Genomic DNA, 26,704 nt, shown 5'->3' on the forward strand with positions numbered 1-26,704 from the left:
TAGTAATGAGTATTTTGGACAAAACCACTACATAGTCCCACTCTGAGAACTTCCTTGTCATAGCAGTGCTGTCTTAGTAACACTTGAACGTTTCATATAAAGGCTGATTTTCTACAATAAGAATCCATCTACTGATTTTCTCTCTGAACCTGACGGAAAGCTGCAGGGAAGTATATGCCAGGAAGTGCCTTCTGCTGCAGCAACACTGAGAATCATCACACGCCTCAATGCTGGAGCTAAAGCTTGCTTGGTATTATGCTGTAAGGGCAATGGCAAAGTTTTAAAAATAATGATGGAATTGAACAACAAAGTCAAAAATCACATAGCAACTCTTCACCAAACTTAACAGTTCAAAGGAGTCAAATCAAAGACTCCTCTTAAGGAGGGGTTTTAACTAAAACAACTCTTTGGTGAAATAAGACCATTTGCATGATCTTAATTTCTTGCAAGCAAAATTTCTTGCATTTCTTTCATGGTTATTTGAGGGCTTTATGCCCAAAAGGTTTTTACTGACTTTTAAAACAAGGAAGTCAAAACCACTCCTGTTAAAGTAAAACTAAAATAAGGTAGAAATTTAATACAATAGAAAAGGTTGCTTAACATTTGTATTACTGTTTGAAGAGTAACTTTACTGTAGATATTTAAACATAATTGTTCTAGTACAGAGTAAGAAGAGATTTTTCAGTTGGAGAGGAATATTATCTAAAGAGAGGGAAGGAAGGAGAATAAATAAACCAAGACCACATCTACAGGAAAAAATAATTTAAATCTTCTTTAAAGACTGGTCATTTCTGGGACTCCCACTCATGTGATTCCCTTTGCTGACTGCAGCCTTTGTTCTCCTGATCTGTGGCTGAATGTCACACCATCCTGTTCATCATCAGAAAGGTATGAATTCAGCCAGGCAGACAGCACAGATGGAACCAGGGCCCCGTGCCGTGTCCCCAGCCAGGCACAGCTCTGCCTGCAGCTTGTGCCGGGCCTGCTGTGGGCTCCTGGGCTGGCAGAGACTGAGCTCTGCTGCACAAATGGGCCTTTCTCTCACAGGGAACACTGCCCAGGGCCAGGATGTCTTTGAAGTAAAATGGTCCTAGGCAAGGAAGGAAAGATGAAAGCAGGGAGATGCAGCTTAGGGGACCTTGGCTGGGACCTCTCAGTCTTCTCCATGCCAACAAGTGACTTGCCACCCTGCCCTCACCCTGCAAGTGAGTGTAATCCACAGCCACACAACAGACAGGGAGCCAGCTCGTGGCCCATCAGGTGTTTCCTGCATCAGAGCAGGGCCTGAAGGGGCCCTGATTGCAGCTGCAGAGCACCTCTGGGCCAGAAACCCCACCTTTAAAAAGAAACTTGCCTACATCTTGCTGCTTCTTGTAGGGATCGTTTCTATCTTTGCTTTCTGGTCGTCTGACTCTGCTGCCTTGTGTGTAGGTGAGCCAGGGTGATTCCTGGCTCCTGCCTCATCCCTACGGGAACATTTCTATGGTTTGTCATCTGCTCCAGTTCCTCCTGCGGCACCTTTCCCTTGCTATCCCTAAGAACAAATTGAGTTGTGTTGCATGCTCACTTCTGCTGTCTGCAGAGCCATGGGGAGGTGTTCAGGGTCTGGCAGCAGAATGGGAGCTTGGTGCTGTTGGCTCAGGCTGTTTGGGGTAGTGGCATGCCTGGTCCCTCCACAAGAGTGGACCTGGTATGGCAGCCCCCTAACCTCAGTGAAAGAGGTCTGGTCTGGGACCCTGCAAACAGCCACCACTGCTCCCACTCCACTTCCAAAGCGATATCAGGACCTTGTCTGCCTAAGCGGAGGGCGGCAATGTGCTGGACTCTCAGGGCAAGCACCCAGGCTTGCAATGCCAGCCACTTCCTACATCCCCTGCCTGTGCTCAGCGCTCTGCAGCTCTGTCTTCCACCTGGACTTTGGCTGAGTGTAGGGGTCCTTTGCACAACTTAGAGCTGCCTAAATGGGACATGGGGCACAGGCAACTGGCATATGTTTTTATGGACCACGATGAAAGCACTTCAGAGTAGCTGGCCATGGAACAGGAGGAAAGTTTGGACAGAGAAAACTCAGCACGGTGCTGTTGGTGTTTTCAGCTAAAGGGCCTGAGAGAAGACAAAATATTTTCTTTTGCTTCTTTCTCTTCTGTGAGCAATCCACCTTAAGCAGAGAGTATGGAAATCAGAGTTTTATTCTGCTTGTAAAGCACTATCTATAAAGCATAGACTAAGTCACCCGTATCAAATACTTTGTAAACAGAATAAGAGAAATTATCTGAATGTTCATGAGTTCACAGATAGTTATGAAAAATTCTTACTATGGAGGAGTTCAGAAAAATGATAGAGAAGTGGTGTTCATATGAATTTAAGTATCACGCATTTAAATAATCTCTGCACAAAAATACAAAGTGCATGCATATGTATGAAATTGTTTACATGACTGGCAGCTAATTTCCCCCTACATTAAAAGAAAAGGAATCATGCTCATGTTTTCATCACTCTTCTTTCCCCATTACATAAATCAGAAACTCCCTTCTTTGCAATTCTTGTGCTCTGATGCTGCACAGTTTACTGGATGGTTTCTCTGGAGGTACATGATGTGCTGTCAGAGTAAGAGCTGTCAGATCACCACACCTCCAACAGTCTTTCACTTCCTCACTGGAAAGCAGATTTGGGGTTTTGCCTCCTTTTCCAGACCTTAAAGAACCCCCTTTATGAAAGAATAAGTCTTTTCCATTCTACAACAGATAAGAACAATAGTCTACTTTTTATGTGTGTGTGTACATCCACGGGCAGATGAACAAATTAGACATCACAACCTGATCTGTAATATAGTACATTTTCCACACACCAAGACAAAGGAGCAGGGCTCTAGAAGGTTATACTTAATATGTGATGGAATACATTCTCTTAATTCACTTTCTAGACTCTCTGCTTGTGTGTCTACTTTCTGACTCACATGCTCATATGAAGATAGAGATGAAACACATGTGAGTACGTGGCCTGCAAGTAAGTCCTGGGCTAAACCAAAAAGAGTAGCAGCTGAGAAACATAGGAAGTACTACAGTTATCTGAGGTACACAGACTCAAGGTCAAGCCTACCCAAACCCACGTTTGTAAAAAGTACATGTACAAATACGTAAGAAATTGCAGCATGCGTGAATAGTATACCTTGAGCAAACTCAAAATACAGCTTGATTCTAAGCAGAAAATCAAGAGGAGGAAAAGCAATGAGAAATCACAATTGAACCTAGTATGAGTTATTTTACAAGAAGGAAATATAATCAGTACCTCAGGCACAAAAGATCTATTTCTGGTGTCCAGAAAATTTCTGTCTTACTATGTCTTAAGTCACAGTGGTCTGCTCTAAACAACAAAAAAAGCAAATCAGACTCTATAAACACATAGGCGTTCATGAACTCCCCAAACACCACGGTTTTCATAAAGAATCCGCTCAAAGCAAAGCTCACAAACAAATTCAAATATCAATATAATTTTAATGTGGCTGAACTGAAGAAATTACTCTTATTTAGAACACTGGCCACGAAAGTAAAACAGTTCTAGCTCCCTATTTAGTATTCTGTTTTTCAAACACTTGAAAAAAAATGGTTACAAACTTCAACCACCTTAAATTCATAAATACCTGTAAAAACAGGTAGTGAAATTAAGAACAATGCCTCCCCTGAACATGCCTTAATAAAGGACATTCCAAAAGGAAAATGCACAGAGCCATATGTAAGTACTGTAATCACAAGTATGCCCACAAGATACTCCTTTTCTTCTCTGGAAACAGACACGAAACTCCTTCTTGCTTAAAAGACAATCTGCTACCATCTTTTTACAGCTACAATATAATCACTGCCTAGTAGTTTTTGATAATTGACTAAATTCCCTATTTCAACTAGACAGCTGGTGAGAGTTTCTCTAAAATAAGTTAAGACAACATAAAAGACTTGCAAGATGCCTGTAACAATCATCCATGGAGCATTTTCTAGACTGTATTTACCATCCACAAGATGACAGGCAAAACCAACTTTGTGCTCAGCACTGAACTATTTTTTTAGAGGATGCTACTTGCCAGGGAGGAAAGTAGGCTTTTAGGTCCTAAGTTCTTGGCTTTTATTCTTTAGAAATACTGTGGATATAACATATCCTCATTCAGGATGATATGGGCCTAGATACAGATATTGAGGATATAGAGGCAACTTCCATAACATGCATTCATAAATCTTGTTTTTTTGAAAAAATACCCGAAGTTATTGCTAGCATTTACATACTTATTGTATTCTGCAGCAGTCTAAAAATTTACAGAGATTATTATCCTTGTCAGGAAATTAAGTCTGTAAGGCAGTGACCATCCAATTGTCTGGGACATGTCTCTTCACACTATTCAAGACTCCACAGTTAAGATTTTCCAAACTCTCAAAATGTAGGAGGTTTGTAAAATTCAGGGAGACACAACATCTGGATTTGCCCCCAGCTGTGGAAACAGACCAACTGATCATGTACTTCTTAAAGGATGGCATGTGAAACCTTAAACAAGGAGTGAGAACCTAATCAGTAAAACACTTTTGTAAGTCTCAGTTTCCCTAGCGCTTCTGTGCTTAAGGCATATCTTGCACTTAAACAATACCATTTAGCCAGAAAACCACTAGAGCAAATAAAGCCACTTTTCAGAATTAATTTGGCAGATAAATTGAAATCATTCCATCCAGCATGGAAAAAACCTCATCTGGTTTAACTACATACATGATTACAAAATAACTAGACGAATAAAGATGAAAATTATACACCTATTCTTAAATTATAAATACTTTTTATATAAACTAAGCTGCTTGCATAGGTAATGCAATTTCAAGACACAAGGCACAGAAATCGAAGCAGCACTGCCAGAACAATTATTTCAGCTGTATCCTTTTCATCTGAGATGAGAAAATAACACAATTAATCTTATTTAAATTCTCGTTATTTGGCAAGTTTTGTGGCAAGATCATTATTGGCTTTTTAATTTCCACCCAATTCCTGCAAAAACTGCAAAAATACATAATTTTATGGTTTTTCCAATGAAAGGCAAAAAATAAGAAGTGTTTGCATGTCAAGTTTTAGATAAAGGCTCCTAATATGACAGCATCACCAATCTTTTATTGCTTATTGAACACAGTAACTGCTAGGTATAAATGGGCTTGTGTAGTAAAACCTTCTTTCAAAATGGAAATGACCTAACTTTTACACAATGACCTTTCCTGGGGCTATGCATGTAGATTTTTTAGGCACTAACTCAGCAGAGAGGAAAATATGCCAGCTGCCAAGATACAAATACCATTTCACACAGCACCTGTTCTCTAGAGCTCTGCCGAGTAAGTGACCTGATACAATCCTGCAGAATTGAGGAAATACCAGGGGATGACAGAGTAAAGAGCTATTCCTTTACTCTGAGTATGTATTCAAAAATTACCTCTATCAACAAAATTCTGAGATATCTTACTAGTTTTTTTACAAAGACACGTGTACTCATGAACTCATGGGCACTACTTTTGAGTGACAAGTAGGAAACTTATGAAAAGGAATTACTGCATTTCATTACTGCAATTCCATTTAAAGAAGAGAAACAAACAGGTAGTTGTAAATCTTAAACAGGAGCTTTAGGAAACAAGAGATGTTTTACCTTTCACGAAACTTAAAACCATCAGATTTACTATTGAAAATACAGCAATACTATCAATTTCAAAACCACCACAAGTCTCAAGCTCTTCCTAAGCAGTCAGAAAGGAATTGATTCCATCTAGTGGCTGAACAGAGTTACAGACACTCAGAGAGATTTCTCACCGATTGTAAATTTGTGTCCCTGACAAGGAAGAGTGACGCCATCACCAAACATGCACTGCACTTCACCTAATACAAAGAGTCTGACAGTGCAGGGACGGTGCAAAGCTGTTCTGAACAAAACGAGACCTGTAAGATATTTCTCATCACGGCATTTTAGTGCCATACCCCTCACTAAATCATTAAGCCCAGGGTTTTCCTTCAGAAGCTTATTTGCTCAAATGTCTTTTATGTTTTTTACTCTGCCAATTAAAGGCAAAAGTATCTGTCTGAGGTACTTGCAGATTCCCATACTCTATACCTTGGATTCTTTAGGCTTTAGTGGTATATGTTTCTGTTGCCACAAATACCCATACACAGTGCAGTTGTGTAAACTAAATACCCATAAACTCCACTGTGGAGAGAACTTTTACTGAAGAAGTTGCTTAGCCTCTAACAGGGCAGGGAATTTAACCCATCTCCCCTAGATACCAGTCTTGTGTCTAACCCACCAAACTATCTTTTCCTTGATGTCCCAAAACGACACATTAACACTCTGCAGTTAAATTTCTCTCCCCCTTCTGCCTCTGAACCCAACAAAATCTGTGAAAACAAACAATGGAAATTTTGAGCATGGAAAGAATACTTTGACAACCCACCACATAACACTGAGATCAACAATGTAGATGCACTTGAGTCCCTTACACCTGCTAGGTGCATTTGTAAATATATGAAAATAAATGGCAGGACCTACCTGTAATTTGTGTTGTCATAGAAACAAGCAGTGAAAAATTCAAAGCTACCATGGAAATATTAATAGAGTAATTGGTGCCTGGTTGCAAATCTAAACAAACTTCAGGAGCTTCCTTCTGTGTGGAAAGTTCAAAGGTCATTTCATGAAAGAAGTTCTTCTGATACCAACGGTGCCCTTGCACATGAAACTGTAACCAAATAATCATAGCAAGAAAACTGAAATGTTATAATACATTACTTGCATTCAGCCACCTCATGCTCTTAATTAGAAGAAACAGCAGAAGAGAGCACTGCATACGGTGTGTCAAAACTGTTGACACTGATAGTTACTCAAATTCCAATGCTACCAAAATTTGATCCGTCTTCATCAGATCAGCCATTTTCCTGGTTCTTTCACTTCTCCTAGTCTATCTGCTTTTTTATTACTACTGTAATTTCCCCCAGTCTCTATTTCATACAGGTTTCCAGTAACAGTTCCCTTTCATTGTAGTATACCCTCCTGGTGAGTAATAAAAGTAAGCTCACATGAGCACCTCTCCAGTTTCACCCTGAGGACTGAGACAAAATCAAATTCTTTTGACCCATGTCAAAATGCCAACTACATTCCATGATCTGTCGACAGACACCTATATTTCCAGGGAAATTTACAGGCTCCTGGGTTCTTTTTTTGTTTGTTTGTTTCAGTAGGATTTTGTGTTTTATTGTTGATGACTGAAATGATCATGAAGTTATTCATTTAAGGCCACTCCTGATCAAATGATTGCTCTGTTAAAGAAAACCAAAATGCTTGCTGTGTATTAATAGTGCACTAATTTGCCTTTAAATAGATCTCATGCCTTCAGATAATCTCTTAGTGCCTCCTTAAGGGAGGTACTTGAGACAGGGAGACTTGAGACAACAGCAGGTGGTCAAGAGTCCTTGTGACAGAGGTAGTTCATGTAGAAATTCCTTGCTGGGATAAGGGAAGACTGAAGGCATACCACAAGGCACAGGGAACTGACTCAGTGGAACTGGAATAGAGTTGTGTGAGGCCTGAACATGGAAAACTTGAAAGTATTGATAAGAAGAGCAAATTAAGAGTAAAGTATGGGGGAAAATAAGCAAGAAACAGGAGACTACAACAGAGCGTGGTCTTTCTTTGGCTGCTATGCAAGATTACTCTTTGGGTATTCATGAGACACAGTATTACAATGAAGAGCACTGCTAGCAGTGAGTGTTTGAAAAATTAGGTTTTTCCACAAAGGGGATTGATAAAAATTGCTTTCCAGATTCAAAACATAGATTGTCACTTACTGAGTATCTGTCTTCCACATCAGTTCCCCTGACATTTCTCCTCCATTTCAAGCAGGTATCATTAAAAATGAATACATTATTGAAAGCTTCCTTTACTGTAAAGACAATTAAAAAAGGGACCAACTTATTATAAAAACTACCTCCTTCAACCTAATTGAATATGAGTAGCTGAGAATAAAATTTTAAAAATGGTTTTTAATTTCATTCTCTTCTGAGACAGAGGTAGGTTATAATTTCTTTTTGAATGAATAAACAAGGTAAGTAAAGCATAATCATTTTCCAAAGAAACTTTGGGAAAACCCAAGCATGCTATTAAGGAAATCCAGCACACGATTTACTTGTCCAGGCCTAGAAGGTTATAATGACAGAAGGACCAAGGGTTCAGGCCTCCTGATGTAAATAAATTATCACAGAACAATTATTTTTCATAGTTGATGCCCTTTAGGAAAAAGCATGTAAGCAAAAGCATTTTTGTGAATTCCAAAAGCAATTTCTCAAGGTCTGTCTCACCAGAACTAGTATGTCAGAAGGCAAGCTTAAAGTCTCCTTGACTAAAATAATACAGAAATCCACTGTTAGAACATGCCTTCTGTACAATTACTGATAACTTCCAGAACCCTGTTAATCACTGCTAAACACAGGAGCATTGTCTGGAATGCTCATACTAGATTAGATTAGTATCACACAGCCAAGCAACAGGGAATTCTCCTACAGGCAGAGAATCATATTTCAAGGCAAAAAGTGGAAACCAGTAGGCACAGTACCACAGACCAAAATTCTGGAACATAGCCAGAAATGTCACTGTACCAATCCTGCCTTGGCCAGAATGCAAGTCCTGAAAAACCAAATTTGCCAGATCTTTCCAAAGGGCACTTACTGCCACTGCTCTCCTTGCTCAGAGAGTCATTGGCCAAGTGAACAGAAAGAAAACACCTTGCAGGAAAGGAGGACGCTGACAGTGGCTACACGCATGTAGTCAACATAAAGAATAATGAAGTCTAGGAAACAGCCAATTTTCCTGTCTGTTAGGTTCAAATCAGTGAACTCTGAAGCACAGTAAGTTCTTTTATAGGCACATAGAATACAAAACACAACCTACCCTTTGTTTGAATTGCTACTGTAACTGAGACAGTGATGTTTGTGGAAGAAATGGTAGTTATATTCACCACATAGTTACTTCCAGAGTTCAGATCTAAACACACTTTTGGATTATCTTCACTTGTACTGATGTTAAATATCACATCTTCTGAGAACATCTTCTCATCCAATCTTTGGCCCAGTATATGAAACTATTGAAACAAAGACAGTAGTGTGATTTGTTGTGGCTCCTCAAAATTCAGAATACTAGTTTATTTAATCCTACTAGTTCTTAAAGGAAACACAGGATTACATCTCGTTTAAAGTATCAGTTCAAGGAAAATAGATAGGTTTTTGACGAGCTGCAAAATGGCTTAATAAATTGGATCTTTATTTCTTCTGGCTGCTAAAATTATTGATATTTTTTCATGTATTTCTACAACAAATAGAAGGAATCCATTACGGAATCTAATCCAATCTATTGGGAACCTAATCCTTTGTGGACCCTAAAAATATCTTCAACTCAAATAGTAGGGTTTAAGCAAATATTTTTTTCTTGCTTACAGCACACAGATAGAAACTACATGTACTTGTTACTTTCTTTCCCTTCTGCTAGTTTTCCCCCCTTGGCCCACAGAAGCAGTTGTAAGACCGAATGTCAAGCAGCAGTAAAAGACAAGCTTCCCTAAGACTGTCCCTGTGCAGTGAACAAGAAATCTGTTGCTTGTATGACATGAAGTGACAGACAAAGCTCACCTTCTCTGGCTGTTCTGAAGTGTCTTTCAGATAGCTGAATTCAGGAAAAGCATGTGCACAGAGCACGTTATACCAGAGATCCGCAGCTTGCCAGTTACCACTGGCTGTATAAAAACCAGTTTTGACCTGTTAGGGGAACTGGGGAGCTGTGTTTTCCATCTCAGCAGTGCTCAGTAAAATTATACAGACTAAAAATACTTTGGTTATAACAGAGGAGGAGAAACATGGGTTGTTTTCCAAAATTATTACCCAACCTTGAAATGTTTTCCACATTAATGTACCTACCCTGGACACCCTTTTATGTTTTCCCTTACTTGTACATACTAAAAAAATAAGAAAAAAACCAAAATCAAACAACACACACACAAAAAAAAAACCTTTCTTGGGCTGTTACTGTGAAAACATGGGAATTCTTATCGTGTTGTTTTGGCTTTCTGTAACACTGACCAAATTATTTGTTTCTGAGAATTTATACCTTAATTTTAATTCTCATGCTCAAATAGTTACAAAATCTGGTTTCTATTTCCATGAGAAACAGTTCTCAAATGTTCATGTATACTTTGGTTGAACCTTTTGAGCAAGGCACACTATTCCAATATACCTCGCATCTTATATCCAGTATCTGCAAGGGATACACTGCTCACTTGAGATGCTTGTCACAGACAGGGACAGAGCCCAAGTTTGCAGTGTTTTCTGTGGCAATGTGAGCTTGAGCTCTTCAATGGAACTTCACTAAAACATAAACTTATGCTGCAACCTCTGACAGATTCGAGCAGGTATTCAGGTGATTTACTGGAATGAGACGCCAAAGCTTTTGAGCTTTTCAGCTGCCTTTAGAACAGGAATTTTCTTCTTTCCTAACCCAGTTAGTCACCTCTGGGTTTCTAGGTGTTTCACTGGGAAGATCAAGACAAACTACCATACAAACAAAACCCACAAAACAAATATTCACTGCTGAATCAGCAGATATAACCAGGACAAAGCTACTCCCAACCTCAAATACTTCCATTACTGCCCTACTTACTGTGTATGTTTCCTGCATTCCCAGTCTTCCGGTTTTCCTTTGCCACCTCACACATGTTTCATTGAATATGGAGAAATTACTGAATAATTCCTCCTCTGTGAGCAAAAACATGAACACAGAAAAAATCATTACTTCTCATGCAAATCTTATGTTAGGAGCAATTGCTTATTTCTTACTTTTCCTGTGGTTTGGTCTTGGGTTTTTTTTTATTTGCTTTTTTGTCCAAACAGGAAAAAACAAAAAAGTAAGCACATGTTAGGTAGAAAGCGCTCTCTTAACTGTGTTGGCTACTAAACTTAAAATAACAGGCTAAGTGAAGAAGCATGTCCTGAGCTAAAGACTGTGAAGTCCTTAAGCATACAGTCAGCATTACATAAACTGACCCATGAAGCTTCTAAGAAAGCTTCTGTATTAGACTGGAAAAGAGTATTTGTAGCTGAATGAATGTTTTGGTTCATTATTTACTTGGGTTGGTTTTTAAAAGGTGTTGATATTTTTTGTTGTTGTATAATATATAAAATTAAATAACACAGCAGAACACTTTTCAAAACGAACACTATATTAAGACAATGGAGCCCACAGAACTAAGCATGTAGGAAGTACAGTTGTAGCAACCAGAGACACATCCCTCAATATACCTGTGTTAATTTACACACTTACAGGCGTAGGCTTGCACCTCAGAGAAAAAGCACAGCTAGGAAGATCAACTCATCCACTCTTTTTTTTCAGCAGCTCTCTCATTGCTGTCATTAGACATAGCACAGTTGCTCTCATATGACAAGATAAGGAGGCATTCTCACAGGGCTAAGAAGAAAGCTCCTTCTGGTCAGAACTCAGATTGATAGTGAATGTGTTTACTCCTTTCCTTCACCAGCCTTCAAATTGTCATTCCTTTGTCGTACTACCTTATTTTCTTACTACATTTGCTACATGACCAAGGTCATACAAACCTCAACCTCATATAGATTCTAAGCTGAAAAACGCCTACTAGCTGCTGAGAAATTGAGAGGTATTTATATGACAGCATTGGCAGATACTTCAGGAAATATTCACGAAATAGTTGATATATTGTTTGACCGTAAAAGCAAGCATAGGTCAGGGCACTCTTCTTCTGTATATAAGCTTCATTGCCATCTCACAGGGGCCCCCTTGTCACATGTGGGCATCAAGCTGCCACTAAAATAAATCGGTATATTGAGAGTTTCTAGCATAAGCAGCTATTTAGAACTACAACATAACTGCAAATGTATTTTGCAGCAGTTTTTCTTTCTTTTTCTTTGATTATTAGAACTGCCATAAAACTTTTCTAACGTTATATTCCTCTCCACATATTCAACAAACAGATGCCTCACTCATTAGACCAGTTCATCTCCCAACTGATTTTAACTCTTCCATTCCACATTCATTAAATATGGAAATGCTGTTGAAAGCTTCCATGTTTCCAGGACAGAAGAAAGAGATTAATCTGCGTGTCCTCTAAAACAAATTTCTTACAAATGGGTGTGTAATTAATTGTATTTAAGTGCTGCCTATTCTTATCGTTATCTGTTTCACGGTACTGCTCAAAACCTCTGCAGTCTAAGGCTTCCGTACCAACACAAAGCAAAAGATTATGTTCAGTTGTTGTATTCTTTAAATCAGACACACTTTCATTAAAAGAGTGGATGGCAAAAAGGACTCAAAGACAGAGGGAAAATGTTTCCATATCCGTGAGATCTGAATTAAAATGCATAACAAGGAGGCGGCAGGGGAACAAGAGAGGGAGTAATCTGCAAAACTTCTCAGCAAGAAAACCTGCAACTTGACTTATGAGTTTATAAAATACAACTAAAAAAAAAGGAAAACAAAACAGCAAACAACAAAAGGGATTGTGCTGGGTATTTAGGCAAGGAAATAAATGTTTTACAGTGGCCTCCTCAGAACAAGGAAGACAGAACTAGTAGCATTTATTTTTCTGTAACTACATCCATTTTTTGTTATGCTTTCTGATCTTTGAGGTCAAGGCCACCGGGCAATGTCCATAAATTCACAGAATAGCTGTCAGACCTCTTCTCAGAAGTTTCCACTTTAAATGGATGTGAGTGAAAGAGCATGAAAACCTGTACAGAACAATTACCACAACAAAGTCTTGGATTTTCTGAGGAGACTGCTTTTTCTCCTTTACTCCAGCTGATCTCACAATCTTTGTTTGGATAACCAATATACAGAAAGGGCTTGGTTTAACATTAATCCCAGTAGCATACACATAGTATCCAATAACAGCACAAAGGTTTCTTTGAAAAAAATATTCTGCAACTAGAGGGAGACAGGTTCCTTGAAACATTCCTTCTACTGTGAAATCTAACAGCGAGAGTGACTTCCAGAGCTTGGCAGCTTGCTTTGTGAAACACACAGAAGCAGACAGTAGCATCCAGGTCTTAAATGTATCTGATTTTGATCAACAGCTTACACTCAAACTCACAAATAAAATAGGAGAAGCAAAGACCCTCCATTTGCCCATACCTCAGCACTATAAATTTTAATTTGTGATTAACCAAAGTGAGTGAAGTTCACTGCTACCCCACTGACTTTCAGGTTACCTTCATAACCTTTTTCCCATCATAAGAGAAAGTGTCCTAGAAACAACATGCAAATAAATACCTGGAGGCCAGGGGTGAAAGGTGGAAAAAAATCCTGGAGGAGTCAAATAGAGAAAGGCAGACTTGGGACAGGATAGAGAGATACAAATAGCACCTGGCTGTTGGCAGCCAGGAAAGACAGGTGCTGGTAAACACAACACAAATGGTAGAATGCAAAAAAACCCCAAAAAACAAAGAGTTTCAACAGCAACAGTGAGTGTCAGAGGGGGAGAAATTATGTTAAGAAATTCAAAGATATCAACCTTTTTAAGCAGATAGAATCAGATAGAATCAGCTCCACTCTGACATTAATCTTCAGCAAGTAGCTAAAAGAGAATCCACACAAGCAAGTTCAATTACAGAGCTCTTGCCACCTATCCCCCCACATACTAGCCATTTAGTGGAAAGAAAAATCCCAGGTATTAGATTTCTTTGTATATTTTTGCCTGTTCAATTCTGTAAGTGGTGAATGATGCTACAAATGCCATCTGCTACTTATACAGACCATATTTTTTCAATTAAATAAATAAAAATATCTCAATGATGGATGCCAAGAGGATGCTGCCAGACTCTTTTCAGGAAAGAGACTCCTGGAGACAGGACAAGGAACAAAGGCCATAAACCAAAACACAGAAGTTCCACCTCGACATGAGGAAGAACTTCTTTACACTGAGGGTGGCAGACCACTGGAACAGGCTGCTCAGGGAAGCATGAAAATATTCCAAACCCACTTGGACGTGTTCCTGTGTCACCTGTTCTAGGTGACCCTGCCTTGGCAGGGAGATTGAACTGGATGATATCCAGAGGTCACTTCCAATATTAACTGTTCTGAGATTCTGGGAAACCAAGCACTTTTACTCCCTAAGGAAAGAAGTTCTGTGAGGACCAGCTACACAGGATGTCCAAGTTCACACACTGAGCACATTAGACAGAAAGTATTTTAACTGCTGGCTGTTCTCTGCACTTCAGTCTCCTCATTATGTAAGTCAGAGGCTGGTAAGAAAGACTGTAATCCAGCTGACTATTGCCTCACCTTACTGATTAAGGAAATCCAACCAGCATCACAAGTAAAAATAACATTGTAAAGATATTTTTAACATTTAAACTCCCTACTAATAATATATCCCAATAGACAATGCACCAAACAATGCAAATAAAGGGCATTCCATAGCAATCACTTCCTAAGAAATGAAGAAACTAATTGTCAGAGAATTTCCTGAGGATATTCTCTTAACTGCCTTATTTCTAATAGAGTTTTTCAGGCAGCAGGAAAAGACAATTGGTTTTACAACTTCTATCATAAATTATTTCAGAATGGTACATAATTTTCTCTCATTTTAATGGGAGTTACTGATTAATTATACACAATTACACTATTAAGAACATGTACTTCACAAAGACATCATTGCCAAAACAGAAATTTAATTTAATTTTAAAGCAATTTGTTATCTCTAGCAAGTATGAAAAATGTAGAAGTCAAGAAAATGCAAGATTTTGTAATAACTTCCTGCTGATGATTAATTTTCCTTTAAAGGAGTCTGGACTAGTTAGGCTATTTTTGTAAGTTTTTTCTTCCCATTCTATTTGCCCATAACTTACTTTTTTGGCCCTCTGATCCAGCAGCTAGTGCTGGAATCTGGCAAAGCTCTTGCTGAAATCCACGGTAATCGTATGAGTGCAGTCTGCATGTTCAGGCCCTTCAAAGCTTCAGAGCACTCAAAACAACTCTTGGCACTGCAAAGACTGACAGACCTGACTAACTTAGTCACCCTACACAATGTTGGCTTCAAAACCAATTTACATAATGTGAATTTCCTAAATGAAATATGAATCATGACTTCGGACAACAGCAGTTCCATTTCCACTTGGGCACTACAACAGCTGAGAGAACGGCTTTTCTGCATACCTATTTTATTTGATGCCACCTGTTTTATATTCTCTGTAAATGCTCAAGAAGTCAAGTGAGGGAAGAGAGGCCTCATGCAGTAAGTCTGTGTGAAGTGAAGTGGCAGCAGTCAAGGACAGATTTCCAGTCCTATTGAAAACCATGAGGATGTTTCAAAGCTAAATGAACACTATCTTCTGCAAAACACAGCACTGCTTCTTAAAAACTAGAGATGGACAGTGGTAGACAGCTCTTCCACAGGACACAGAAGAACACTAAAGAGCACAACAGTCATAGTCCAAAACATCTGCTAGTTGTTGCTGTTAATAAAAAGGCAGTACATCCTGTTTCCAAGCACACAGTATGACAACACCTTTATTATAGCTCTCCCTTCTCAGGACTCATTCTTTGATAAGAAAATAATTCTGGAATGAAATTCAGACAACTAGATCTAGGCTGGAAAGGCAACCATTAACAGATTTTGCTTCAGTCATTATGAGAAAAGAACAAAAAACAAACAAACTACAAAAGAGAGAGAGAGAGAGAGACAGGGCTTTGAATTCAATTGTCGCTACTTTCAGTGGAGTGCACTTCACAGTATTAGATTCATAAGAAAATATTGGTAAATGCCTTCTGCCCCTCTGGTGACACTCCATGGGCTTCTAAGTTGAAGGCTCTTGGTGAAGCAATAAAACTCCTGTCCCATTAGTCTCCTTCTATTTGAGATAAAAAGCAAGACAGCTATAGAAAGATCTGTGACATCCAGTAGAAGCTGCCCTATTGTTAACATTCTCTTCTGTGACCTTTCCATCCAAAAGTACCACCACATACCCTACATCATAAATTAGAAGGGGATTTCTTGCATTCTTTCTCCTGTTCCTAACTTCTGAACGGGAATGACAAACTAATGAAACTTCAATTTAAACAGCAACTTTTTACAGTAATATTTACCTTTGCATACATATGTAATATTCTCCCATGACTGATCTATTGTGCATTCTGAAAAATTCCTGTCTCCATTGAAATAATATCCTTCTTGACACTGATAGTACACTCTGCTCCATAGAGTGGTAGAGTTGTCCCAGGTCATTTTTGTGTGTGGAATCAGCAAAGGTTTGCCACAGTCTATTTCTGGAACAGAGAAAAATAGGAAAATGAAACCTTGAAAACAGGCAAGACATATCAAAGTGTTTAAGATGGAGGGATGAACTGTCCCAGCAAGTTACACTTCAATTTTTTCCACTTCTTAAAGATTTCTAGAAGTCAGGCCAGTTTATCAGAACCCCAAATTTTGTGACTGGAGACTTTCCAGCAGGGTAGGGCATTTATCCTACAAGGCGACCCGTAAATAAAACGAAGTGACCTGATTAGGAATGGAGAGCAAGGATCTTAAGGAAAATTTTTAGGAATAGATCTATCTTCCCACAACACTCTCTTATCCTCCACATGCTATTTATTCCTTTATTTTACCTACCATTAGTAACAGTAGATATTAAAAAAGACACATGGTCCAAGGAGTGTCGTGAAAGAACAGCATCAGGAAGGTTATGTTCCTTTGTCAGTGTATTTAGTTCAAGATTTGAAAAAAGAAGCTGCTACAGACAAGACAAATGAGCAATTCTGAGGGAGAATTTGATTGATTATTCAAACCACTTTACAGATAATTAGGAAGCTGGAATAATGAATTTATAATTTAATTCATCTGCTCAGTTTTCAGGGGCTTCATAATAAAAACAGGGAACAAAAAGAATAAAAAGTGAAGATCAAATAGATGGAACAATATTATTTAGGGTAAAATATGCTTTTAAATCCACAATGAACATTATACCTCAATAAAAGATTCTTCACCACTTCAGTTGTAAGAAGCAAACACGTAAGAATTAAAATCTTACCCTCATTAAATCTTATATGGAGAAAACAAGTTCTTTTAAAACCATTTAATAATTTTAAGTGATTCTGAAATTCTATTCAAAATAAGGAAAGCAAAGAAGAAAAAACAAAAGCTTATAGAATCACGATCTTTACAACCTTTACAGGAAAAATTAAACATATGTATTGCAAGGGGCAATACATCCACCATCATGACCACCTTCCTTTTCATACCCCAATGTGTATGAATGCATCTATTATAAACCATCAAAACAAGCCTTGGAACAACTAATGCACACACCAGCATATGCTTAACTCATAGAAGGACAGTATGTGACGAGACACAAAAACTTGTGCTGTTCCAGCTACCTGCCCACAGCTGTTCTGCAACAGACCGAAATGCAGAAGCCCATTTCTGTGTAACACTGCAAGCCTCCTACTTAGACTCATGACCCAGAACAAGAATATTAAAGGTCACTCTATAAGTAGAGACTGGTTATAACATACAAATTGAGCACTCAAAAGAATTACTACATTTGATTGCAATAAACTGAAAGCTTGATCCTGGTGGATCAAGCTGAAAAGATATCGATCACCCAACAAATAGAAAAGTGAAGCTGTGCAAATGTGAAAACCGACTAAATAATGTAATTATCCTTAGGTCTCCTAATTAAGAATATGAATTTAAGATTAAAAAAAATGAGTTTTTTAAAAAATGTGCTTCTGTGTTTCATCTTATTGAGGAACTCTTTAGGCTACATTCTTCCAAATCATAGCACTATGAGAGACTTGACTCATCTGAAATAACAGTAGAATGCTTGAGCAATCATAGTTTGCAACTGGAAACTGTCCAAATATGGGAATTTTGAAGGGATGTTAATGACAAATAGCACTTTGGTTTCTGATAGTGTCTTCAGCTGCTACCAGAAAAGTAGAATAGATATTGAACTAGAAAAATGTCAGCAGTTTAGGCTGTATTTTCATCTCATGGTAATCCCAATGCCTGACATGCATTGGGATTATGTTCTTGGAATGTTAACTTTTAACAATTTATTGCAACTTCATTAGCAACACAGATGAAAAAAACCCTGTTCAACATATGGTTTTTGTTTTGTGACTGAACTTTCTATGCCAAAAGATTGTACAAACTGAATGCCAAAAGAGAACGACTGATATTTATAACAGTGACTTAAATGGTATTTATGCTAAATAAATCTGAAGGCAGACTTTATTTACCTTTGCACACCAAATCAGGGCCATCCCACTGTCCTTTGGCATTGCAGACTGCAGTGTGACTGCCACCTGCCATCAGGTAACCACGAGCACAGTCGTAAGTAACTTCACTTCTGTACGTGGTCCCACTTACAGATGTAGGGTGAGCGTTCGAAACAGAAGGTGGAACCCCACAGTCCACACCTGAGGACATGAAGGAAGAGGAAGGTAGACTTGTTCATCAACCAGCAGGAGCAATGACAGCTGCTCCCATAAGCATTTCTTTCATCTTTACCAGCTAACACTCTCCTCCTGTAGTAATACAGCACTTCCTCAGATCCTCTGCAATATTCCCACTGTGACTGACAGTGCGGTAGCAACTCCAAAGATCTGCTTCCAAATGAAAGGACACCTTTCTGCCTTTCTCATGGCATGCTAAATCTGTGACTCCCTCCTCAGTCTAGTTGCTGGTACACAAAAAAATCCTAGTTTTGTTCGGAATCTTTAAAGATTCCCCTGCTTTTACAAACCTGATTACATCAGATAAGCTTTTTCTATACCATTTGCAATGAGCAGCACCCTGAGGAGGGCAGATGAGCAGAAACTGCCTTTAGAAAGCAGAACTTTAAAAACTGTACAAAAACTATATAAATGCAAAACCACAGAAAACGTTACAACATACAACACAAAAGTTTCCTGTTAAGGCAAGATATTCAAAATACACTGTAATGGTTGCTCTACTCACAAACATGCTGAGTTGTCATTGACAAATGCTTAATCGAAGAAGTCAAGTAGCACACACACACGCAAAAAGAAGATTTGTTAAAGGTACAGTTACTAGTATTAAAAAAAAATCAGATTTGCTGGTTTTACAAAAAAGGGAAGTCCTAATTGAAAACCAGGAAAAGAGCTCGCAATACAAACGGAAAATAAGTTTGACATTTCAGACTTTTGGCTGTTTCTTGGTGTATCATGTATTTTCTTTCAATTAACAACAAGAGATGTGCAAAGAAACTCTAAGCTGACCTACTGTTTGATTGCAGAAATTTTAAAAATCACATGAAAAAGCAACTTCCGAAAAATATTAACAAAAATATATATATCAACAACTCGCACTAATTGCATTCCACAAGCTTTCTCTAGGGGCTTCTTGAGACTCTGGGCACTCCCTTTTGTGTTTTCAAATTCATTGTCCTTTATTTATTTTTGTGGAGAAAATTGTTACTTTCATTGTTTTAAAATAGTATTATCTTTTCTTTCTTATGAATTTCTAGTGATAGTTAATATTTTACCTTTCCCAGACACATTGTTTTAGCACCCTTATTTTAATTTATTCACTTCCCATAAATGTTCCATTTCTGTCCATTCTCAGAGAAAAAAAAAATAGAGAAAGGGAAATAATTAGAAACCAATGACTTTTGTCATTTCAGAGAAAGAGAAAGAGAGAAAGAACTCTTCTCACTACGTGACAATTTCCAGGATGACAATTCTCCCCTGTAGAGTTGTTATATACAGTGTATGTTCTGTTATCTAGCGGTTCAAGTACCATTTAACTAATATACAGAATTTTCTAACTACTCACAGGAAGACAAAAAGAACCCTGAACTTGTAAACAGTAATATTGCCACAAAATGGATGATTAGAACAACAAGGCAAGTGTATGTTTTAACAACAGTCACAGGAAACTTAACTCTTCAGAGATGTGAAAGTGTTAGTTCATGCACAAATGCTATTAAAACCATGATGACTGGCCAGAGATGAGGAGTGCTACGATGCCTCTCTTTTGCATCTACAGTAAATCTTTAGAAAAAAATTCACAAAATGTGAGGAAAATTGATGTTTTCATGAGAGGTCAGTGATGCCTTCCAACTCAGTGGCCTTTCCTATGAAATGCTAAAGAAATCTAGTTTTGTAGGCCTCAGTTCACATTCAGGGACCAGCATCAAAAATGTCACTACACTAAAGAAAAAGGTAAACAATAACATGTCCTTTTATTTTCTTCTTTTTTTTTTGCAAATAACCAGATCTTGAAAAAAATTTCCTTCAGATTGTGAAAACAGTCTACTATCTTCACAAACACACTTCCCATGCATAAACCCCCATAATGAAGAATTTAAGAAAGATTTAAGACTCTTTTCACCTTTACAGCTTAAAGTGGCAGGTTCCCAAGTTTCATTTGCAGTGCAGTATGAGAACTTTCCTTCGCTGCTGTAAAACCCTTCTTGACACTCATAATGAACTGCACTTCCTGGTAGCAAGCTGTAGTTCCCCACAATGTAGCCGTGCTTCATTTCAGGAGGGGAGCCACATCCGATTTCTGCAAAGAGACTGGGTTAAAAGATTTCATAGTACATAAATCACAACACTTGACCACTTTAAAATTAGCTGAACTAGATGGTCACATCACAAAATACACCTGTTCTGATGAATCTGAGGGGTTGCCAAAGAGGTAGAATATTAAAGTTGAAGAATTGTCCCAGCCACAGTTGGAGGAATACAGGGAAGCAGTTATTGAGCTACACCTTTACTAACATACAGCTGGAGCCATTCACAACACCAAGATGAAACACTGCAATGTGATGTTGCTTTGCATGGGCCAGTCTTGTTACAGCAATGGCTGAATGATACTTCAGCATCAGAGGAAAGTTTCAGGTCCCAATGCACAGCTTTATTTCCCTGTGGATGAGCAAAGTGAAGCACTTTTCAGCAGATAAATTGAAAAGAAATGCTCTGCCCCTCAAATCCTTCATCTCATTGAAACAGCCTGCATACAAAAGCTCCACTCCTCCAGCACATCTGCTTGGACAGGGCTCCCTTGTGCAACTCTGCAAGAAATACAATCGGTACAGACACTCTACTTCACCACAGAATATAGAGAGGCAAGTCAGTGAGATAAGAAGCAGGGTTATCAGCAATTCTGACAAACAAAGTGGAGCACTCCAGTCAGAAAAACTGAGCAATTACAGGCTGTGAGCTTTACTGATGGTTCTGGCAATAAATCGGAAATAAAAGCTGAATATAATCTAGACAGCTCCTTCCACCTGGGACACCTGAGTTCATTACATACTCTGATATCTACAGCCTACACTGCTAGCAGTTTGCATCTGTGAAAACTGACACTAAAGACAGATTTTCAAATTGAAAACATGGGTTTGGTTGAGGTTTTTTTGTTATGGCAACATAAACTGAACCATTAATTTATGCAGGAGGCACAGTATGTAATAAATTGCTGAATTGTTATTTTATTATTCCTCTCCCCTAGGCTTGTTTCATTCAATTAACCTCTCTTATCAGCTATTTAGTCGCTCTTCTCTTCCCCTTTATGCAGTGTGATTATATAAACAACTGGATTACAACACACTTCCTTTTCACTCAGAAAGTAACTATGTTACTTTCATAGCATTATAAGCCTCTCGGACCCTGCACCTCTGAAGCACAGCTGAGAACCTGAAGGAATATCTGGTGTTAACTCTAGGATCCTGACATCACTGGGACAAACCAAATACAAGAGGAGAAAAAAAAAAATCATACAGCAAGCAAAGTCCAGACACAGGGTTTCTGCCCTGGAGAAGTGCAGGCCAGAACAGGCACTACACTATGGTGCAACACATGTTTTTGTCTGCTAGCAAAAACAGCATCCAAAGACTCTCACCTTTGCATGAAACTATGTTTCCATCTTGATGAAAAGAACGCTCTCCATTTTCTAATTTATAACCATCATTGCAGTAACACATGTAGCTTCCTTCAGTATTCACACATCTTGCATTGTGACCACACAGCCCAGATTCCTCACATTCATCTATATCTAAAAATTCAGGGGAAAATAGAATCACTTCATAACAGGGTTTTTTGTTTTAGGTAATTAATATGGGGCCCAAGCTTAACTCTTCCATGAAGAGTTCTACCCAGCATCTCACGGCTCTTCTGGGATAACAAAGGAGCTTATCATTGTCTCATCTTCAAGCATCTGGAAAGAGGATTGTTGCAATTTTGTAGCTAGCTATCTTTAGAATTATTGCTGGTTTACTTGACAAATAGCTTCCAATATTATCTTCTGCTCAAACAATTCCAGAAAAATCCTGTATTTGCACATATCTTGAACAGTTACAACAGATCATCACTTTAGCAAGGAACTGAGTACACTAAACACAAATATTACATTCTGGGGAATCATCCTATTTCTTTAATCTAGCTGCTGCTGCTGCTTCTGAAAAGATCATTGTTTGAATGAGACTGTGAAACAATGATTTGTGACATAGCAGAATTCAAAATGGAACTAATTCATAGCTGTTACGAACCTGGATGTCAAACGAGTGCATTGACAACAGAAAGTTCTCTAATGTAGTGTTAGAAAATAAATTCTACAGTGATGGGAAAAAAAATAAATATCTGTGCAGTAGAAAATTAGGTTTTGAATTCATCATGCTCAGGATTCTTTGTGATGTCTACCTGTACAGTTCGTGCCATCATTGGGAATAAATGTCTTGTTGTTGTTGGAGGCTCGGTATCCATCAAGGCAAACACAGTAAAAACTTCCATGTGTATTATGACACAGTGTATGATTTCCACAGATTTTGCTGGCTCCAATCTGGCATTCATCTTTATCTGTCAGTACATTTAAAAAACATCAGAGAGAGATTAAGAAAAGTGGGGTATCCTCCTCTCCTCACTCATGCTCAAGTAACCAGACTTCTCCTTACTGATTTCCTTTATAAATTATATGGGATGTAAACACTGCTAGTAAGCTGAAGACCAACAGAAATTGTTGTCCCTGGACAAAAATGAGAGTACAGTTTTGTGACACAGCTTAAGTTGATCTAAGAGTCCAAGAGCTGCTGAAACCAGAGGACCCTGCTCTCTCCTTCTGCTCTTCCTTATGGCATGCATTTCATGGAACACCTGGGTGGGGACAATCCCAAGCACAGTCTGGGTGGAGAATAGATCAAGAGAGCCCTGTGAGAAGGACTTGGGGGTGGTGGTGGATGAGAGGCTGGGCATGACCCAGCCATGAGCACCCACAGCCCAGAAAGCCAAACGTGCCCTGGGCTGCATCCAAAGCAGCGTGGGCAGCAGCGAAGGAAGGGGATTCTGCCCCTCTGCTCTGCCTTGGTGAGACCCCACCTGGAACACTGCATCCAGCTCTGGGGTCCCAGCACAGGAAGGACATGGCCCTGCTGAGGCAAATCCAGTGGAGGCCATGAAGATGAGTGGGGGCTGGAGCACCTCTCCCACAAGGAAAGGCTGAAATGGTTGGGGATTTCTGAGTCTAGAAAAGAGAAGGCTCTGAGAAGCCATTATTGTGGCCTTCCAGTACCTAAAGAGGACTTACAAGAAAGCTGGAGAGGGACTTTGGACAACACCGTGTAGTGATAGGACAAGGGGGAATTGCTTCAAACTGAAAGAGGGTGGGTTTAGATTTGGTATTATGAAGAAATTCTTCATTGTAGGGGTAGTGAGGCACTGGAACAGGTTGCTCAGAGAAGTAGTGGATGCCCCAATGCCCCATGACTGAAAGTGTCCAAGGTCAGCTTGGATGGAGCTCTGAGCAACTTGCTCTAGTGGAAGCTGTCCCTGGCCATGGCAAGGGGGTTGGAATTGTGTGATTTTTTAAGGTCCCTTTCAACTTAAAGCATTCTGTGATTCTATGTTTTTCCTACAATGAGAGAGCTGAACTCTGTGCAGGGGCCAGCAGCTGCCAGTGCTTTGTGAAAGAAGGGTAAGAGATGGAGAGGAAAAGATCACCAGTGAAGGACCACCCCCTTTAAGCACCGGTAAGCTATTACATACACTGAGACACAGCATTTGACATTGTTCTTTGATTCACATTGATTCATCATGTATGAGATGGTCTTAGAAGGACACTATCAGGCACAGTAACAAAACAATGTTAAACAACATTTCTGAACATGTAGAAGTCTTTTGGTAAGAAAAAACAATCCACACATATTCCATGTTTGGGAAATTCTGCCAGGAAACAACAAAGATTTTAGCATGCTTTGAAGAATTCATTAACATTACTTGAAAAAGAGCACTTTAGGAATTTACAGAGTTTCTTTCCATTTCATAGACAGGCAGCCTACCTTGACAGTGGGTTCTTCCATTGCCTACAAATCCATAATTGCAGATACAAACACTTTTTCCTCCACTTTGCTGACACGTTGCATGAATGTGGCAAGTTGCACAGACATCAGGAACTGATCTGTTCACAATACCTTTAAGGACAAAAAGACACTTTTTTTTTAAGTACCTTACAGGTGGCATGGTAGGGCAACTGGCAGAGAATTTAAAGTAGAGATAAAATCCAGATTAAAACACAGAATAGACTACTACCTCCTCCCACCTCATTTTCAAACTTAGAGGAAAACCACAGCTATTGTATTAAAAGACTAAAGATGAAAACTGAACAGAGAACATTAAACAAGTAACTACACTGAGCATTTTTGTCCATCCTTCTCTTCTCTGACAACAAGGAAAAGAGCTTTTCAACAGTCAGAAGGGTTTAGAAGGCATATAATAAGTAGCTCTATGCAATATTATTAATCTTTTGTCCATATCCATTTGTTTCTCTTTTGTCTTTATTTTTGTTTCTTCTGTTTTGTTGGGTTTTTTCCTATTATTTACACATAGACATTTGGGATACTTATCAATCTCTTTGTATCATATGTCATCCACATGTATATGGTAAAAATGTTATTCATAAGAATGTTGTGAATACTGCCAGGAGTAAAATTACGTAAAGTAATTTTAGAAATTAATTTTTATTAAAAGTGGTTTAGAAGCATACAACATATAAACTAATTTACTATAATCTGACAAGGCTGCAAATATACATGAAATTATGATAAAACATAAATTTATTCTCCTCTTTGTACTCATATTGTCAGGGCATTTTGTTCACTTTCCTCAATTTTTTTGGTAAGCTCTCCTTGTTATCACACATACCCTCGCCTTCCAAATGACAAACGTCAAAATGGATGGGTTTAATGTAGACAAAGCATGCATATGCCTACATGTTTTTACATTTTAAAAGAAAGAACTAATACTGCACAAGCTGATGTCTCATGGTGCTTGACACAGAAGTATGGAATTTTTTACTTTTCTAAGATAGCTTAAACGGATAAGAGTACTAACATCACTGTATGTTTAACATCTCTGACAAAATTTTGACGACTCTACAATGCCTGAATACATAACCATAACTGGATGAAGAAGGCAGCTGAACACTCTAGCTGTTTTTAGGCAACAAATTTATCACTGTGGTAAACCTGCCCTTCCACATGCACAGGGTTTCAGTTTTACAGCGCATTTATGAGTGCCCTAGCCTATGGGAAGCATCATCGATTCCTACTCCTAATTATCCATGTTTTTATATATTTGTGTGTGTGTGTGTTTCGGATAAGAACAGGAAACAAAAACTGTCAGCATGCAATGGCAGCCAACATAGATCAGAAAATTAAATTTACAAACAGCCATAGAGAGAACTTTCTCGTGATACCTCAATCCTCTGATAAGATAGGGGAGTATCCTCCTCAGACTGATGCTTCAGGAGATTAAAAAAAGTGTTTCCATCCCCTGCCTCCCCTTACTACTACAGCTGAAACTTTATGATTTATTTGTCCTTCACAACATACAATTTATTATGCCAGCACTACGGTCACCTCACTGTTTTGGTCCTACGCATGCGCTTCCTCAGTTGCGGCTCCTGCCATGGCAAGGCCTTCTCAGCCCGGCAGGACACGGGGTCGCTGCCACCACTGCCGTCAGCAGGTGTCGAGGAGACACCTCCGCCACCAACGCCACGGGGACCTCCATCACCACCACTACGGGCTGCTCCGCCACCATCACCATGGGATGATGCTTCGCCATCATCACCATGGGATGCTTCGGCACCACCAGCACGGTCTGTCCCCAACACCACCACCAAGGAATGCTCTGCCACCAGCGTGGGCTGCCTCCACCATCATCACCTCGGGCTGCCTCTGCCACCACCACCAAGGGCTGTCCGGCCACCACCGGCGGGCGCTTGACGCCCAGCTCGCAGTCCCCCGGCCCGGTCGCACTTACCCCGCCGCCGCCCCGCGCACCGCGGCAGCGCCGGCAGCAGCAGCAGCAGCAGCAGGAGCGGCCCGGGGGCCCGGCCGCCCGCCGAGCTCATGTTCCCGCCGCGCCCCTCGGTGCCGCACAGCCCCGGGGCCTCTGCATCGTCCCTGGGGGCGGAGGGAGGGAGGGGAGCCGCGGACAGGGCAGAGCCCGAGGGTAGGGCAGAGCCCGCGGCCCGGACTGAGGGCGGCTGGCGCTGTCTCCCGGCGGGCGGGACGCCCTTATCGCCTCCACCGCGCCCTCGGCCCCCCCGGCTTTCGCCCTCAGCGAGGCCCCTTTCCTTCCCGGCCCCACTGTCCGCAAAACCCTCTCTGTTCT

The 26,704-nt window shown here is 39.6% G+C and overlaps 1 protein-coding gene across 7 annotated transcripts in view; it reads right to left on the reverse strand.

Annotated features, from left to right (window-relative positions):
- The window catches only part of SUSD1 (sushi domain containing 1), a 46,960-nt gene that overhangs the window by 15,933 nt on the left and 4,323 nt on the right, over positions 1–26,704 (reverse strand). For 2 of the 7 annotated variants that reach the window (XR_006013943.1, XR_006013944.1), the window contains exons 1-11: positions 26,351–26,637; positions 24,367–24,498; positions 22,736–22,891; positions 21,939–22,091; positions 20,427–20,603; positions 18,311–18,490; positions 16,157–16,336; positions 10,703–10,797; positions 8,945–9,134; positions 7,846–7,940; positions 6,554–6,740 (exon numbers count right to left, since the gene is read on the reverse strand). Coding sequence is in view for 5 of the 7 variants with exons in the window: in XM_042015283.1 (XP_041871217.1) it covers positions 6,554–6,740; positions 7,846–7,940; positions 8,945–9,134; positions 10,703–10,797; positions 16,157–16,336; positions 18,311–18,490; positions 20,427–20,603; positions 21,939–22,091; positions 22,736–22,891; positions 24,367–24,498; positions 26,351–26,441 (1,636 nt within the window). In the remaining 2 variants the exon portion in view is untranslated. Of the gene's footprint in view, positions 1–6,553; positions 6,741–7,845; positions 7,941–8,944; positions 9,135–10,702; positions 10,798–16,156; positions 16,337–18,310; positions 18,491–20,426; positions 20,604–21,938; positions 22,092–22,735; positions 22,892–24,366; positions 24,499–26,350; positions 26,638–26,704 lie in introns of those variants that run through there. The other 5 variants (XM_042015283.1, XM_042015284.1, XM_042015285.1 and 2 more) reach the window with 5 other exon arrangements.

The sequence above is a fragment of the Corvus kubaryi genome, unplaced genomic scaffold (assembly GCF_017639235.1).
Source record: "Corvus kubaryi isolate FWS band 111438036 unplaced genomic scaffold, C.kubaryi_AGA036_p1.0 split3-37296, whole genome shotgun sequence".
In the NCBI taxonomy this organism is placed as follows: domain Eukaryota; kingdom Metazoa; phylum Chordata; class Aves; order Passeriformes; family Corvidae; genus Corvus; species Corvus kubaryi.